Source organism: Lissotriton helveticus, chromosome 5_1 (assembly GCF_964261635.1).
Source record: "Lissotriton helveticus chromosome 5_1, aLisHel1.1, whole genome shotgun sequence".
Taxonomy (NCBI): domain Eukaryota; kingdom Metazoa; phylum Chordata; class Amphibia; order Caudata; family Salamandridae; genus Lissotriton; species Lissotriton helveticus.
Window position 1 is genome coordinate 440,813,025 of NC_136065.1, and position 19,811 is coordinate 440,832,835.

At 38.6% G+C, this 19,811-nt stretch overlaps 1 protein-coding gene across 32 annotated transcripts in view; it reads right to left on the bottom strand.

Moving 5' to 3' along the window:
* The window catches only part of ANK3 (ankyrin 3), a 1,924,186-nt gene that overhangs the window by 203,840 nt on the left and 1,700,535 nt on the right, over positions 1-19,811 (bottom strand). For all 32 annotated transcript variants that reach the window (XM_078642672.1, XM_078642674.1, XM_078642664.1 and 29 more), the window contains one exon: positions 16,316-16,540. In XM_078642672.1, coding sequence (XP_078498798.1) covers positions 16,316-16,540 — 225 coding nt within the window. The remainder of the gene's footprint in view (positions 1-16,315; positions 16,541-19,811) is intronic.

The following is a 19,811-nucleotide window of genomic DNA, read 5'->3' on the forward strand; positions in this document are numbered from 1 at the left end:
CCACATAAGTGAAATCGTCTGCTGGCACACCTACTGGATGAACTGGGGTTCTGCTTTTTCTTAACGTTTTCTTTCATTTTTGTGTTTTTTCTCTTTACTGGCCTGTTAAATAATACTATGTCTTATTTTACTAATCTTGCAAATTTCTCTATTGCATTTTAGCTACTACTTAGTCTTAACATAGCAGGGATTTAAAGTATCACATCCTTTTCATTCTGCTGTGGTCTTTATGTCTATATGGTTGGAATTTTTTTTGTAGCCGTTTACTGGTTTAAATTTGTATCCTCCCCTGAGACATCTAAAAGAAATGACACTGGAAAAACTTTCACCTAGGAAACAATGGTAATACGCATGTTCATATTGTCTAAATTACAGATTCTAGCTTTTACTACAGTCAACGGCATCTCTCAGTGTTATACTTTCAAACCTGCAATTTCACAATGCAAAGAAGTGACCTCAAGATTTCACGCCTCTAGTTAAACCTTTCACTGTATGACTTCATGTTTGAGTTTTGGCAACAGATGGACTTATGATTTCAGATCTTTCCACATTGTGCACCATTCTTAATTTCACACATTGTACAGTTCCTTATGAACTATTTCCTCCTCTACAAGTGTAATTCCTTAATTCTGCACTGTCTGTGGCATATTTAACATTTCCTTCTCCAGGATGCAGCTCCTTATTTTCAACATCCATCTTTTATTCCCACGTCGTTCCTCATTTGTGTCTTGTATAAATGGTTTCTCATTTCCCACTGCTCTTCCCGTCTGTGTGACTCTCTAGTTACATCTCTCACTAGGTGTGGATCTCTATTTTGTTCAGTCATGTGGCTTCCCCATCCCACTCCTGATTTAAATTTAACCTGCTCACCTTCCAAAGACTAACTTGCATGCCTGCGTCAGCTTCTGATTACCACTTGGAAATATCTGGCAGCTCCCCCTTGCTACAATTTCTTCACACCACAAAGAACTGAGTTTATGCCCTTTAATGCTGGACTACCTTGTTACCATACTTTCTCTGGATATCCACGACAAACAACATTTAACAGAAAAAATACCTCAAGAAAATAGAAGAGCTGAAACAAAACATGGCTATTTGAAAAGCATTGCTATTTGGCCATAGACTTGTGAGCACAAATAGTGGTTAACAAAATATGTGACGCTTGAACAACTGTGATTTATCTTGACAAGGTTCTGAATGAACTTAATTCCTCTTATGCTTGGTCATCCACATAATCAATGTGTCCTTAGGAACCTATCATCTTGTCCCTGTGATAACAAATCAGTTTGATCGTCGTCACATGTCCTCCTTTTTTGCATTTATTATGAAAAAGAGAGGAAGACTTTTATAATCCCGCTTTTAAGGACATTTTCCATACAGACAGTAGCAGCAGCCCTTGTGTTATTTTCCTCTTTAGATACCGCATTGGTCTGTTTTGTATTAGCTTCTTTTTTATTGGCAGCTTTGAGAACCCGTAAGGCCTTTTGTACTTTATCTATTGCACTTTATTTTTTCTTTTTGCTGCTGCCACTACAGTTTGTCTGTTTTAAAAATAAGTGTGCTCATATCACCAGTCGAAACCCTCTGTGTAATAAACAGTGAGCATTTTGCACTGTATACATTTTTATGAATGTATTGATTGCTAGCTTGCTCTAACCTACTTTTTAATGTGACCATTTGAATATATATACTTTAATGCAATTCTCTGAACTGCGAAATAAAGTTATAATGAATGAACAACTGTACAGATATCCACTTCAAACATGTGTGAAGTATGGCAGGTGGGTACCAGTCACAAAACAAACATGGAAATCTGTAAACCCTATGTTCTTCTTCCAAATTCAACACAAAACATTATATGCTGAAAGCCAATGGATTATTGTGTGATTGAGGATTTCACAATCCAGCTCTTACTCTTACTTCCCTAGCTAAAACTAATCAGTAAACTCAAATTTTCAACAGCCTAAAGCCACATTTTTGATATTAACACTAACAAACTTCTGTCTGAAAATGGCAGAACCATGATTGCGGTCTCACATATTTCAAGGATTCCCTAGAAATACACTTTGCTTTTTCTGCCCAGCCTTCAGATGACGGAGATTGTTAAAGCTGATCTCAAGAGAAAGTGATTGGGAACCTAAAGACATTTCTTTACCTCTCGCCTCAGAAATCGTTTCATTTGTTTATGTTTCAAAAACTTTGTTAGTAACATGACCGCTACTGAACTGTAGCAAAATGCACCTATAATTGTGCACTAAGAATTAAAGATTTTCTTGAGCTGCAAAACTGTTGAATGTTTTGGTGGGAATAGATAGTGTGTCTATCTATGTATATTGATCAGTAAATCAGATTGTTGGATTCCAATCCTTCTGCTCTTAATCTCAGCTAGCAGCAGCCATAAGACTAACAAGCAGGTTCTAGTGATTCCAAAGCACAGATCACAGTATACATGAACATAATCTTGTGTCAGTTATTGAACGAGATCTGATTTAATTATATTTTTGTAGACATTATAGGCAAATGGGGATAATGATGCTCGGCAAGGATTTTATCCACCATATGGTTTAACATAAGTCAAAGATATCAATGAAATTTGAAAAATTATTTGAGTCTAGGCTTGATAAATGTTCGTGTTGAACCTATACCAATTAACACTACCACAGAACGGAAATACATCAAAACTTGGAATGTGATTAGACATGTTATGATTGTGTTTCCAAAAGCACATATTTTTACACAGATTTGTAGTCTATGCCATTATTTGTAAATTTGGAATGATTTACATTGTTGGTACAATTAGGCCATTGAGAGAGAGAGAGAGAGAGTACCATGGAGCAAATTAGGGCTATCCGAGACAGGGATCAATGCGCCACATTTGCAGTACACTTTAAAGAATGTCAGAGGACCAGTCATGGCATTTTGGTACAATTTCATGGTTTTGCAGCATATACTTTGCAGCATATACCCATTAACCTCAGAGGGAGTGGGGAAAAAGTGGGGTTGCAGAGAACAGGATTCTCAGGTTTAAAGCTGCAGAGAGAGGTAAAAATGTTGAAAATGAATATGATTTTTTCTTGGGTGATTACCAGTAGCAACTTACATATATTGTCACATGGTGGTTGTAGATTCATATAGCAACTCAATATGTTTCCATAAGATGGTATTTGACAATCAGCAGTAACTTCTTGATAAATGACATGTAATTAAATTAGTGTGGAAGCCTTTTTACTTGACCAAAAACTTGCCTATAATAGTACAATATACAATATTAGTTTCTGCTCTGTGAGTAAAACAATTGTGTGTTTTATATGATCATGTAGTAATGTCAAATTGGTCAGCGTTTCCTCTACTCTGAAATAGCCAATCCATCAATCTATTTATGAGGTGACACCAACACTGGCCATCTTTCATCCATTCATACAAGCTTCAATCTAGTACTGTCTATTTTGTTTTCTCCTTTAGGGAATGGTGTTAGGATTTGAGGTTAAAGTATACCCTCTACACACTTCACATGCTTAATGAAATTCTAATACAACTACGTTAAACTGTCTTTTCGTACTTCATATTTTGGCAAAGGTGCTTTTGACCATCTCATTCTCTTATGAACTAACTTTGTATATAATGTTTTCCCTTCCTTCTTGATATTCATAGTAATATGATGCAGCAAAACCGGGCCACTTTTTCTGCCTTGAAGTGGTATGCGCATAGAGATTTGGTCTCATTGATTTGGCTAATGCCTTTATTTCAACTTTCTTTATAAATGTTCCTTCCAGCTTTATAAATACACATGCTTTACATGTTTCATTCGCATATATCATGTCACTTTTTTGTAGGTTATGTTCTAAGAATATAGTCTCATTCGCTTCCTCTCTCCACAACATTTCAACATGTTGGACACAGTTTGGATTATGAGGTGGGACATACGCCCATTTTAGACCTTCATTACGTGTGCTAATACTTTCATACAGTTGTAAAATGGCGCCCATGCCAAGTGCTATTTACAAGACGAGTGATTGACACTGCAGAGCAATATCAGGATTCTACACTGCAAGCCGCAAGAAACTTTTCAACAACGGCTTTTCTTATTCCCTTAAGCTTAACACACAGTTTTTTTATTAGTGGCTTTATGACAGTTACTTTTTCAACTCATATTTCTAAAAGGCTCTCAATTGTTTTGTGCTATGTCATGAATTACTCACTCTCATCGCCACATTTCTCGTTACTGGGATGCCAACATATTGTTCTGGTAATTTTTGAATGTTTTAATGGATTTTAATTGGTTCATGGTATATGGTGTTTTTTAGTCTCCTGTTATGCTATGGGGGAACTTTTAGCTATTTATTGTTGCTGTAAGAAAAAGACCCTCTATGGCATTAGGAACCTTGGATTATGTATTCTACTTCCCAAAACATAATTTTTGTTTATTAATATAATGTGAGTAGACTATTTCATGTCAATCAGTCAGGGGAATTGTAAGCGCACTACTCACCGTGAGGGTCTCAAGGCACTGGGGGGGGAGAGGGGTAAGCAACTCCGTTCAGTTGAAGAACCAGTTCCTCAGTGTCTACCTGAATGTGTTCCAGGAGGGGGCGCGCCTGATGTAGATCAGGAGCTTGTTCCAGGTCTTGGCTGCGATGTAGGAGAAGGCTCTGCCACCTGCTCTGGCTCTGAAGATGTGCGGTATTTCGGTGAGGGTGAGGTCGGTGGATCGGAGGTTCCTCTTGGGTTGGTGGAAGGAGATTCTTTTGTTGCGGTATTGGGGTCCAGTGTTGTGGAGGCATATTTAGGCGTGGGTGAGTATCTTGAAAGTAACTCTATTCTCGACGGGGAGCCAGTGAAGGGTCCGTAGATGTTGGGTAAGGGTGTTTGTGTCGGGGTATGCCGAGCACAAGTCTAGCAAGTCTGGCCGAGCACAAGGCAAATCATGTGAACGTCATGTGAACAACTTTAATCTCCAATTTTCAAGGTTTATAAATCTGATCTGAGTACACTATCTCACTTGACTTTTCTCAACTACTGTTAAACCATTGTCATCTTTTACATAGCGATTTATCAAGTTTCTGCAGCTCTAATTTTTATTTGAATACTATAGGTGAGCCTGCTTGGATACTGTTTGCTGGTCGATTTTTGTGTGAACTGGTAGGTGTTAGGTATCTAAGTGACTGGTTCACTACTGGCTATACCTCATCTCAATTGTGTACTTGTAATTTTTGCTGTTACTTTACTGGCTACCTTACAGAGGTATTGTTAGTTGGATTCACCACAAGTACTAAAGTGCCTTTAGTCACATTATCATTGCTATTTGGAATAATGACTAACCTATTTTAAATTTCATTACATCTTTGGATGTTCACTCTTTATGATAGGTGTATCTGTTTCATCCTATCTCTCAGGTCTACGAATTATAATTATCCTTTGCGGTGTTGGTTTACTCCTTATGTGCCTATCATTCTTAACCTATTGACATTGTGTAAACTTCCATATGCTCATTGATGTAATGAAACAATGTTGTACATGCTATGCAAAATTAACATGCTGAGATGTAATTAAAATAGGTTACTATTGTTAGGTGTACATTTTTTGACATGTATATCTGATGGAAGGCATTGGGATATGGATCTTGTATATGTTTTACTATTTAATGCGTAACCTGAAGGTTAACCTATAATGCTGAGATGTCTATGCTCGCAATAATTGTTTGCAATTCTCTGATGGGCCCTATGTTTTCAAATTGCTTCACATAAAACGTATTCTGGCATGTTTTTGGGTGATGGATGTTATGTTATAGGAATCTTGTAGCGCGGACGTTCACCAAAAGCCCTTTTGTTGCTGGTAGCAGAAGATAACAACTAGCTTCCAGGTTAGACATAGGCTTGTTAGAACAACAATGTTTTAAAAAGTTTCCTGAAACTCACATAGTTGGATGCTGAGCTGATGTCCAAGGGGAGAGCGTTCCATGTGAAGGTGGCTAATATGGAAAATCTGGTCCCCCTAACCTTTTTCTTTTGCTTATTGGCACTGTGAGTAAATTGTGGTGAGCCGATCTAAGATGATGAGTTGAGGTGTAACGCTGAATTCTGGAGGATACAAAGGCAGAACTAATGCCAAGACGAGCCTTGAAAACAGTGCGGGCTGGCTTAAAGATGGTTCTCTGAACCACCGGGAGCAAATAAATCTTTTTTATCATCGGCTTAGTGTGACAAAATCGTGGCTGACAAAGGATCAACCGGGCTGTCTGGTTTTGCACTAGTTGCAGTCTGTTGTTTGTTTGACCTAGTACTATCAGAAGAGCAATATAAATATGGATGCCGGCTTCCTCCTTAAAATATCTCTTGATTTTTCTTATTCTCCGAAGGTGGAAGTGGCAAGAGGATGATACAGCTCCAATCTGATGTTTGATAGATAGATCCTCATCAATGAGACTCCCAAGCCTTCTAATTGTTTTTTTAGGCATAGGTGGAGAACCTCATTCGGGGGGGGGGGGCAAAAAGGAGGGATTCCATTGGGTAAGGTTATTTTTAGTGACCACAACTGCAGTTTTATCGGAGTTAAACTTCAGCTGGTGGAAATTCATCCAGTCCTGAATATAAAGCATGGTGTTTTGAGAGAATGTCTTAGATTCCATGGTGGTGTTGAAAGTGAAAATCAGCTGCATTTTGTCCGAATATTTAAATATTTTCACCTTTTTCTCCTGAATGGAATGTATTAGAGGACAAATGTAAAGGTTAAACAAGTGGGGGGAAAGGATGTTTTTATCATCATAAATAAATTAAATATTTTAGACTTTATGGATAGAGCCTTGATATATTTGCTGTTCTAGCCCTGATGAAGTTAAAGAAATAATTACCCATCTGCCGAAACAAATGTTGAGTGGAATCTACAAAGAAAGAATAAAAGGCTGTCTGTAACTTTGTTTGTGGTGGAAAACAGTTTCAAGTGTGGCCTCTGAGAATGTGGCAAGTTAGAATTTATGTACTCTTTGAAGTAGTACACCTTGGAACGCAGACCACATTTTCATTTGTTAACCAGTATCCATAGTCTCCCACACTGAAAGCCAAGTAGAATGTCAGGTTTCCTTCTCCTTTTGAGCAGCACACAATTTAATATGTGCTACAATCAATTGTTACAAATGGGTATTGAGTGCACTTGCTCACCGTTTGTGACCCAATTTCAATTTTGCATGTTTATGGAAGAGTTTTGTGCTTCTCCAGTCACATGCACTACTTTATTTTCCATCGCTATGATCAGTCCCAAAAATCAGGACTAGATAAGAGTCACAAACACAAGAGGCTTCAGCTCTCATCAGTGATGCTACCTGATCATAGCAATGCAACTTATGTAGACAGCAAAAGGAAATCTAAGAATCCAACCCCCACCCTTCTTTATGAAACACCGTTTTTATCTTCTTTTGCCCTAAGAAAATAACAAGTATTTTGATTATAAGAAAAATGCTTCTCACATGGGACAGTTGAAGTTTAATTTTCTCAGCAGTGTTGGTAACTCAAGCTGCACAAATAGGTCTTCGAGATATCCAAAGCAATGTGAAATGGTGAAAGAACACATTGCTGACTCCCAATACAAGGTTATCTTTTATCATACATCAAAAGGGCCTGAGATTTCAATACATAGTAATTGATTTGAGCAATAGTCTTCAGTTTTGGCAGCAATAAGACAAACTGAAAAGATCTGCTTCAGAGGTGACAAACATGATTCTAATTCTATGTTAGTGAGACCTTCAGAATGAATTCACTTTAACTACTAAAGGGCTTTAACTTTCTTCAGGAGAAACACATCTCTTCTACAAGTCCACACATGGTATGCTCCTTCATATTGGAGGACCTCACAGGATCCTAACACAGAGCATACCTTTTGATGGAAGAAACACTTTGATAGACCCCTATAGATTTCCATGAAGTGTGGAAACCCTCCACAATGGCCTGTGTACATGACTTACTATTTCCACAGTGAATCTGGCAAATATTGTTCTGGCTGATGAGAAGCCAAAGGGAAGATGTTACTCATCTGTTCATGTCATCAACATTATTCTCCAGGTCTTTGAATGACAAAACAGTAACTGAAAATACTTTACTACAATAGTAAAACTATCAACATTCATACCATACTCCTCTAAGGCCAGTCAATTAAACCCATCACCAATGTCAAAACCAGGACAATGAACTCAAAAATTAAACTTGACTCACACCCACTGCTGTTACCTCTGGCTACTTTCAGGAATTCTCTTTTTCATTGACCCTAGATGACCACCCATTAGTAGTGGACCACCATCACCACCAAGCTTGTTCTAAGAGTGGTAAATGCATAGGCAAAGCCCACAGTTGTATTTTATGACCTGTATAAAAAGACGATGTTTCTGCTGCTAGGAGCATTTAAATCAACAGTGAACATAGACAGAAAGGAGTATTAGGAGGACTACATTACTGTGGAACTAAGTTGACTTTAGACCTAGAATGAAGGGAAACTAAGAGCTCTCTTTAAATAGTGGAAAAATGCATGAGAGTGTCTAATACTTTAAGAGAACCAGTAAGAATAAGTGTGGTTAATGTCACATTCCCAAATAAGACAGAGGAATCAGTAAAAGCACTCTTATATGAACAAATTGTCTGACGTTCATATACTTTCTGATCATAATGTAGAAGAAAGTACATCATTCGCTAAACTACTGACTTATTTAATGTCTGCATATAATACATTCATAATACTGAAGCATCTATGCTGGTTTACTAACAACAGTTATATTAGAATAGAATATTACAGGGTCATGCAAACATTACAGCAAATGTTTCATTCTGCTGTTGCAAACATTTGACGTAAAAGGTTAAGGTGCGAGAAACTATCACACAAGGCAACGACAATAACTACACCATGTCTGCAATAAGTATCTTTTATTATTAAAATAACATGAAATACACTAGTTGCACCGTGAATAATTGACAGCATCACTTCTTTGCAAAGACTGATGTCAGAGAAAAGCAAAGTATCACATGCTGAATGCAAACTTCTGGGGATGGCTGTTTTTAATAAGAAGAAGTGAGAATGCTAACCTAGCCTGATAAAAACTACTGAAGCCTATAACACCTTTCTTAAGAAAAGATTATAAAGCCGCTGACTCAGGAATTCCAATTATTGAGAAACAGTATTTTTCTAATGAGTAAGAAGGAAGCGCAAAAGTTACAAAAGTGTACTTCCTGGTGCTTGGGTTATCTGCTACTTAGTACAGTTACCTGCTAGAAAAGTGAATGGATTGCAGAATGTATTTCTACATTCTAATGTATTATGAACACGCTTGCCTTAAATTTGACTTGGTTCATTCAGTGATTTGCCAAGAAGAGAGACTCTAAGACACTCAGATGCTCAGACTGAGTTTATGAACAGATTTTAATTTATCTTGGGAACAAGAGCATGGATTTAGGTCTTTTATATGTGCCCCTCTTGTTTTGTAAATGGCAGATGATGGTGGTGATTTGAAAAGTTTATGAGATCTGAATCAATCATATTCCTGTGCACCAAACGTTAGATTTATTTCTGAATATGTAGCAGCAATTGAGACTTCTCATTTAAAGTGCTAATAAATGGCAAACCGTAGTAGTAAGTGCTGTCTGAAAATAGTAGTTACTATTCTTATGCTTTGTCTTGAACTGTAGAAGGGTTAACCAACTGGTGGGTATGTTTTTTGTGATGAATTCCTAAACTCAACTAGTAGAAAGAAAGCTTCAAAGAGCAACATCCTCAACATGTGGAGGCAAGAGTTGTACAAATTAAAACAACCTGAATAAGGAGCCACAGGATCACTGGTAAATAACAAGGATGTAATAAAAAAAACTGCAAAGTAAGAATAGTAATAACAATGAAACCTCTGACTTAAAACAAGGATTGAAAAGCCACCTCAAAAATAAAAAATCCCAGATGAATAAATGGAAGTGCCAATCAAGAAATACTTTAAAAGAACTGAATAACTTCATTAAATAGTTCCCTGTCAGAGAAAAGAACACATCAAGTGTCTGTCTGATTCTGGGTGACCCAAAACTTGGGGCCTTTGGAGCTGGAAGTGTGAAGTTATGGCACGAAACAACAATCCTCGTGGAGATTTTGATATTTTAATTTTTAACTCCAATGTTCAATTAAGTTAAAGCAAATAATATAAATTCTCTTTAATCTTGTGTTTGGTCAACTAGTAGAAATTAAAGCACATCCATCCCTTCCCTGGAAGACACTAGGAAATACATCCACAAACTGATAACACAATCGCTATTGAACCAGGAAAAAACAACTTTGGAGGCAGACATCAGAAAAAAAGAGAATGAGGCATCAAACACTAAACTGGAAAAGCTATAAGATCCTCCTAACATGGATAGAAGGAAGCCCAGGGTGCCACATACTATTGCACTCAAACACCCTGTTTGAGCGATCTCGGACAGCAAAGAAATGTTTTCAAAATTGGAACACAACATGCAGCTACATGCCAGACGATGATCATTTTGTGAAACAAGATCTATGCCTTAGATATGGAATTCCTCTACAGAAATATTTCCAATAAAGATGGGCACAGTACTGGCAATATCCCGATTCTCCTACAGAAACAATAACTCAACTAATACAATTTATATTTACTTTCTAAGTGCATTTGGCCTCCCATGGAGGTACGGAAAGTCCTATGTTAAAACCAATACAAAAGAATACAATACTGAGACAACAACTATGCATTTGGAAAGGACATTTACCTTCAGCACATGGCAATAGAAAGAGGTGGCACAACATTATGTGACACTAGCGCAACCCCGCATATCGATTCCGCTGCCAACAGAAAATAAACGTGAGCTAGACAGACACCAAAGGTTCCTCCATCGCTTGCCAAATAACACATTAACAAACGAATCTCTGATACAAAAATATACCCTTATGCTATACACGGAAATACAAGGCATTTACCCTTGCCAAGTTTTTTACGTTCTGCCCTTAGATGAAAGGCTTACACAATATAATTAAGAACTGCACAACATCCGGGATGAAGAAGAAAGAGTGCAAAGTCTTAACAGAATCTTCACTCTCTGTTGCAGACATCAAAACAACCTGGAAGAAACAAATGTAGCATACTACATATGCCCACACAAATAGTGAAATATCTATCTAAACATCCAAGCAACGGGCACAAGCGGACTACTGCAAAGAAAACAGGACTTCAAATTCCGGAATTTCTTCAACTGCTTATCTATCAACGTGGCTTCCTTGATTGCATGCACAAAATAGCTTACTTACATTTTCTATGAGGGTGAAACAGAAAAAGAACAAACATGCATCACTACTACACTGATCACAAGAATATAGCACACCAGTCGGTTGCTCAAGATACAGTGTAGAATACATGAATGTAACAACACAACAGGAACATTTTAATACAGACATGAGCACATGTAAATTTAAGATTGTGCAAACATTTGATGCAGCAGATATTATTCAAAGATTGCTGTATCATTTGAGGTATGCAAAATATTATTTTTCACAGGTTCACAGATGTGGAGCTGGTGGACTTTATATAACTTTTTACACAGTTGGACTTTCTGTACCCAAATTATTTAGTACCACAATTTTTTTACTAAAGCTTTTTTTTAGGAGAAAGTGAATGTAGGTTTTGCTTGGTGGTGCTGCCACCATAAAAACCTTACCTTTAGCAAATTATATTACCAAAATGTCCAACTTCATAAAGTTCATGACATTGGCAAAATTAAAAAACTAAACTCCCTAAGTGGGCATAGATGAAGGTGGCAAATTGTTCTACTTCATTTATTATTCAAGATTGAGGTCCTCTCAACTCAAACCATAGGACATCCTGTAAGAAAGTGGCACACATAAAAAGACCACATTCTCTCTTCCTGTTACCTAATTGAGTGCCCACCTGTTCAATGTAACAAGCAGTTGAATACTGCAGACACATCTGCCCTTTCTGTAAGAACAAAGCAATGTGCTATTATAAAGAACCAGTGTTCACAAAAGAACAAACAGTTGTTTATTGCAAGTAACTGCAACAAAAAACAAAACGGATAAGGCAGCAGCTTTACAACCTTCCTGCAAAACATGTTGTTGTTTCAGTTCCTGCAAATTTTAACAGCAGCATACAACTACGTAACATTCTCCTTCACTAAAAAGTGAATATGTGGGGACGTTGCACCATAACAGCATTACAAACTGGCCTACATCATCCTTTAACCTAGGTACATGCTTTAGTACCTAAAGGCATGGTCTTTGCAGGAGAGTGTGCCGTATTGTTTTTCAAATGTGAAAACAACAACTGATGGACAGAATGCAGAACAATGTCATACATTTAGCCCAGTACAGCAATCTGGGCCTAAATCCATAGTTTATTTGCTCACCATGCCATTCCAGTTTGAACCCAGCCTTATGCAAACCAGTCGTGACCCTGCGCCCAATAGGAACAGTCCAGCCCGTACTGCCAGACAAGGTCCTCCCTGGACTGGAAACAAGCATCCTAGGACAGCTTTCGGGGTTTCACCCCTCTTCAGCCAGGATAGCTGGACTCCAGTGGTAAGGGGAGCCCAGAAATCGGTCCCAAGATGCTTGTTTCCGGTTCAGGGAAGATCTGGCTTGGCAGTTCAGGCTGGCCTGTTCCCATGAGGCACAGGGTCAAGATTGATTTGCAAATACCTGGGTCTGAACTGAGGTGGCAAAGTGAGCTAAAGAATGATGATAGATTCAAAACAGATCGGTGACTGGGGGTGAGTGTCTGAAAAGTTTCAGCGCTCCGTCCATCATCTCCTTGTGTTTGCTTTGTTTGCCCTAAGTTGGCAGGGTATGCCCAGACGTGGGTCCCTTGCTCACTTTGCCACTGGATTCAAGCTAGCCTGGCTGATGAAGGGTGTTACCCAGAAACCGGTCCCAGGATGCTTCTTTCCGGTTCAGGGAGACCTGGCTTTGCAGTTAGGGCTGGACTTTTCCCATGAGGCACAGGGTCAAGACTGATTTGCATATAGCTGGGTCTGAACTGAGGTGGCGAAGTGAGCTAAAGAATGATGATGGATTAAACCCAGATCTGTGACTGGGGTGAGTGTCCGAAAAGTTTCAGCGCTACGTCCGTCATCTCCTTGTGTTTGCTCCGTATTTCTTTTTCAGGCTTCATTTTACACGATGGACAAAGGCTTAACAGAGGGCTTTATGGAAAGAGCTTTGCACATATGTTTCGAATGACAACGTTGCTGCAAAGATTATGGATGTTTTGGGTATTCACAGCATGTATGCTTTTAATATTGCCTATATCAAATCATTAGTGTCAGGAAAGGTGTGTCAGCGGCCTGGTGATGTTGGTTGGATCTGTTAGCAACAATTGGCACTGGTGACCAATAAAAAATATTTTGCAATATCGGGCAGGTTTCCATAATTTAGGTAGACCTTGGAAGGGATTAATTTGTTTCTATCAAAAAAGATACTTGTATTTTTGTTTGGCGTTAACATCTCAATGCTCAAACAAAAGACTAGGATAGATCCTTGCAGATCTTTGTTATCCTGTTTAATGCTTAATTTGTATATCACTCTTCTGGCACATCTGCTAAATGTAGAGAGTATTTTCTTTTAGATTTATGCAGATGGCACACCAATGTTGTCAAACATCATCGACAGGGATAGTACCACGATGTTATGCTACATGTGGCGCTCAAGTGAAGGCAAACTCCTTAAAGTTATACCCCTACAAGTCATTTACTACTTGACCATGAATTCCCTTCACTCATGGGATTCCAACCTGTGGCCACTTTCAATGGGGCTTAGTCCAACCCATTCTATAGGGGCAAGACACCTTGGAATTTTCATTGGGTGTATAAGGACAACTTAGAGTCTTTATACCCTCCCAAGTAATGGGGTGTCAATAGCCTATTTTTTCATTTGTCCTGAGTGCTACCATTTCTGAATTTTTCTCAAAGGGTAATTGTGTCCCTGCCAAAGTGGTATAGTAAATCTGCAACACATTCAGAAGGCTGCAGCTTGAGTTCTCTTTTACTTGAGGAAATTTGTCCAAATCCGGGCCACACTCAGGGAAATGCACTGTCTACCGGGGCATATGAAAACTCTTTTAAAGCTCCTATTTAAGACACCATATTTTCATCATGCATGCGCTCCTTCATTTACTAACAAATTCTCTGACCATGTTTCTTCTATTACTCTTCAGAGGATTTCCATGTTCCTCCTCTCTATACCAAAGTACATATGGGATTGGTATGAGTTCCAGGTTTAAAACATTGGGCCTCCATGTCCATGCAGCTGACATTAGAGATCAACTTTCTCACTTTTTGTAAAAACATCAAAGGATGCCTGCAGTGCTCAGCGCTGTCTAAGTAATGCTACTTTTGTACCTCATCTGAACTATAAATGTGACACAAGAGCTTCTTGCAGATGAACTCTGAGCTCTATAAATATTTATTCGATAGACAAACTTGCAGAGGTGGTAGGTATCTGAAACAGGCATCTAGTTGAACCGATTTACACAGTTGGCTATTAAATCAAACACACTTTATTTTCCACTGCATCTCATGTTTGTAAAACAAGTCTATTATGGCTATATTTCATACCAGTGAAGTACAAAATCACACTGGCTAATCTATCATCCCAACTTATGAAAGCCGAGAAGCACACACAGAGGTCACTACTGAAATACATTAAACATTCTCCCCTGAAATAAGAGGCCTTTGTTGAGTTTGAGTTGGATACCATCTATGCTGGATGAAAGCGTGTGAATACCTTCTCCATACCAAGGGTGAAATTAAAAGACTAATAATGTATGCTAAGATGTATTTGATGTTGCAACAATCTAATTTGGAAAACAAAAACGTACAGCGGTTATGAAAAGCAGGATGCTTGCAGTGGATTACACATGCCTTTAAGCACAGGACAGTCAGCAGAGCTATAAAAGGTGAAGCCACTATGATTTGCCTTTCAGTGACATAACTCAACTGAAAGAGGTAGGAAAAAATAAAAGATAAACCATGGGGATGACAAAAAAAGCTGAAACAGAAGAAATAAATTTCAGACATTCTGCATCTCTCCTTCTGGAAATACAGCATCCTACCCAATAAATTTTGTTCCTTGCGGCCCAAGCTGCAGGATTCGGCCAACCAAGCTCTCCCCTTCATTTAGAAGGGGAAGATTGGTAGGAAGGTGCAGTTTACTGAATAACATCCATGCAGCAGGAAGAGAAAATAAGAAGGGGAAATTAGGAACAGACTGTCATTATGACAGGACCTACACTTTTGTCATCATCGCACCACTTTCAGCAACAAACAATTTTTAGTGAATAAATTCATGTTTATCAAATCATGGTGGGCTTTCGATGCTTATCACTTTAACAATCCCTTGCCTGCCAGGATGTCAGTGCACTCCAATGCATTTTGTGGTATACGTAAACCTCACAAGAGCAAGGAGGGGTTGAAAAGATGACATCAGTATCTATACTGAACAAACATTTTCTGAAGGTAAGCCGATCCTAACTGGAAATGCTCATCATGATCTTGTGAATGTTATCCATATTGATATGTCCAGATGTATGCAGGATGATAATCATCCAGTCTTTAAATTTACAGAAATATAGCCTTCTGGCTTGACAAAGGTGAACAAGTACTTGTACATTAATAGTATACATCACACAGGCGATCACATCAGTATGCGTGATTAAATTACTAAATATTTTCCAATAAATTATTGGTATTCAGCACTATATATCATATTTACATGGCTATACATTCATATTTGACATACAAAAACAACAAGAAACAAAATTAATGAGTCACACAAAAGAAATCAAAAAGGTACAAATATAAAGTTACGGTATCCCTGGGTTGACATAGAAGTTATATTACTCCTTTTTGGATTTTATCTTAGTGACAATGAATGAGGTATCGGAGAGGGGTGTTTGCATTATTTTGTGTTAATCACTAATTTTGTTTCTTGTTGTTTTTGTACATCAAATATGTATGTATACCCATGTAAATATAAGTGGTGCTGATTACTAATCATTTATTTCAAAATGTAGATTAATTCAATCAGGTATACTGATTTGATCACCTGTGTGATGTATATAAGTAATGTACAATTAAACGCAAATGGGGGGGTCGGTTGTTTCGGTATTAGTATTTTGATTCCTCCCCTTAGTGCCCCATTGCTGTCTAGGCTTCCAGCTTCTCACAGCAGGGGTATGAAAGCCTGCCTCAAGAGCCTATTTGACTTGTTCAAGTCCACATGATGACTAATATGAGAGGAGTGATGAAAAAAACAATTGTGATGATTTGTTGCTACTCACCCTAGAAACTGAGCACCTGCAGGCCCCATTTCCACTAGCCTGCTGGCAAGTCCTTCTCCTTCCACCATCGGTGGTGGGGTAGCCAACTTGTGCCTCTTGACCAAGCGGCAGGTGATGCGTGTTGGCGCTGTGCACTTGCGGGGTGGGATAATAATCCTCATGCCATTATGACGGCTACCCCTCATCGAGCCCCCTCGAGCATCTACCATGAAGCTAACAAGGAAGCTGTTGGAAAAAAGGAATATAAAATATATTATTATCAACTTTAACACATGCAGAGCCAATCCAGATGATTTCTAGTAAAACCTGTACGAAACCATTGTATGCAGTTATACATCTTTCAGCAGCGACCACATGTTCACCTTCTATGTTCTAATAAGTAAACACTCAGTTTAACAACAAAGGCTTTACATTATGCTATTCTATTACAATGGGAAGAATGCATGAAAAATGTGTGTATATTAGTAAAAATTAAGAAAAAAATGAAAATCCATGCAGTACTCTTGTTGTCCATACTCATGCTTTAGGATCAAACACTCTCCAAGTGTTCAGCACAGGTTGATCAAAGAACAAAAATCAAAATTTCTGCTGTTAGTAACAATAATTACAAATTCATAATAAAACAATGGTACTCTAATGTAAAAGTGGTAAAGTTTCAAAACAAGATCAACTCAATAAAAGATATGTCCTGCATTGAAAAAAGTTCAAAACAAAACTCAAAGTGGCAGAATGTGACAACAAAAATATTGTCAAATAAACATAATATATAATCTGTACAAATGAAAATTTAATTTATGCTTGAGGCACTGTGTTAACTGGCAGAATAATTGAACTACACAAAGCTAATACACAGGAAAGTACATTACTGGTGTGGAAAGAAAATGAGCCAAGAAATAAGACCAGTCCACTCATTGCCTAATTAACAGCCTTTCAAAGGAGTGCACATCACCAACAAATATACCATGTATTAGCAACCAAACCAATGTGGGTGATACAAATGTCAACCATAACTATGTACAGTCTTAAGCAACTAAACCATAATTGTGATTCAATATGCTATGAAAAAAGCTATTGACTATATTGTGCAAAAATCTAAGCACAGTTTTATACAAAATGTTGATGCTTTAGAAAGACATCCCAGTGCTAGGCCCATTAAAATCAAAGGTTTCACTGAAAAGCCCAATGTGCCAGCGAGCTTGAGGTGCCAGACAGATGCACAAGGCCAGGAGCCTATGAAGCCTCAGAGCCTTCAGTCCCAGGACAAGTGCTTGCTCTTGAAACATCAGGATCCTAGCCTGAATGTCCCGGCCTCATTGTGGGGACCCACAAGGACATTTAAGCACTGAGGTCAGGATGTTTCCTATAAAGGGATTCCTCTGAATAGGCTAAAGATTGGATTTTGGTTTGCTGCCCAAGATCTCAGGGTGGACAGCAACAAAGATGTCACTTGCAGGTGCTCCAAGACTAGCGGACGTGAGCATGCCTTCAGGAGCCAGTCATTGAGGTACAGGAATACAAGGATCTATGACTTGCAAAGATGGGCTTCAATCTCCAACACAATCTTTGTGAACACCTGGGAGGTCAAGGTAAGGCCAAAAGGCAGGAAGGTGAATTGACAATGTTCGGACCCCACTGCAAAGAGGAGGAACTTGCTGTGGGACTGTAGGATCAGCACATGGAAGTACTCATCAAGCAAATCCAAGGACATCATCCAGCCCTCAGGGTCCAGGAAACAACAAAACCAGACAGAGCAAGAATCATCTTTTAAGATGTGTCATTCCTGAAGAGGGTGTTCATGAGCCTTAGCCTAAGCTCAGCCTCGATCCCCGGTCATCCTTGGGGGCCAAGGAGTATTAGGAATAGCACCCCATGCCCATCTGTGCCTCAGGCCACTATCTCCATCACTGCCTGGGCAAGCAACTTCTTTAGCTCTCTGGAGAGAATATCAGCATGATCTGGCAACATCTGGGCAAAAACAGGTGCAATGTGGAAGGTGTACCAGGGAAGAGAGGGTGTCGCCAAACTGAACAATCCGAAGGACCTACTGGTTCAAAATAATCGTGAGCCATCGGGAATGGGAAAATCAAATCCTGCCCCTTACTGGCCTCAAATGACAACTGAAGGGGAAATTAATGTGGCTTGGCAGTGGCACGCAAAGAGGAGAACTGGTGCAACTGTTGCTCACCTCTTCCCCTACCACCAGTCCTTACTCTTAAAGCCACGAAAAGGATGAGATAGACAGGGTGAGGGGATAGGATCCTCAAATTTCAGATACTGCTAGTGGAGATGGATGGCAAAAAAAGGAAAGATGCCATTGAGAATGAGCCACTGCCCTGCCATCCTTAAAACACTCAGTTTGGCTCCATCAAAGTACATGACAGAAGCTTGGAAATCCCTGGAAAGCCCAGTATCATGCAACCAGGCATGATACTGGATCATAACACTGATTCCCACAACCAACGCAACACAGCCCCAAGTATACAGTCCGGACTTAAATATATTTAACTGTGTAATGGCCATCCTGTATGGTCTGGTTGATGAAATTGTGATGTGCAAATCTCACTTGCAATATCCCAGGGGTTCAAGTGTAGACCTCAAGAGGTACATTGTATTCAAGGAGTTAAGAATGAGGCTAGGCAAAGAGAAGACATAAGATCCACGGATAACCACCTTATCTTCAGAAAACTACTCAAGAATTGGCCCTTCCCCAGGTAACCACCATACGAAAACAGATAGAAATATACAGCATTTCTCTCTGTATGTAAACATTTATTTCTACTACAGATATGCATCTATATATGTGTATTGCTTTGTGCAAACGTGTAGAATACTTACGTTAAAAAAAGTATTATATGTAAATATTCATTAGTTCTGCTTAACAAATGTCCATATTACTAATAGTTACATTATTCTATGTTATTAACATGCATATAATTACTGCATAAATAAGTAAATCTTTTTATCATAACTATTTATCTACAGTTGCTTCACTATTGATCTTAAAATATTAGACATGAATATATGAGTTACAAAGCATGCAATTACAATGCATGCTTTTACAACACAGTCTTTACATCGCAACTACCATTACATTGCATGATTTTACAACGCATGCCATTAAACCGCATTTTTTAAAACTACCGTTACAACGCATTCCATAACAACGCATTCCATTACATCGCAGACCATTACAACGCATAATACTTTTAGGGCAACAGTAGGGTAAGTGTTGGATAGTGTAGGAGTAAAAATTACTATTCCCACTCCAGTGAGTGCAACAGTAGGGTAAGTGTTGGATAGCGTAGGGGTAAAAATTACTATTCCTATGTACCCAAAAACCCATACCCACCCTAATACTAAACTAAAAACATCTCCATTACTTACCTTATAATGCGTTGTAATGGCATGCATTGTAATGAAATGTAAAGGCAGTTGCGTTGTAACAGTTGGGTTGTAAAGGTAGGTTGTTGTAATAACTGCGTTGTAATGGATGTTT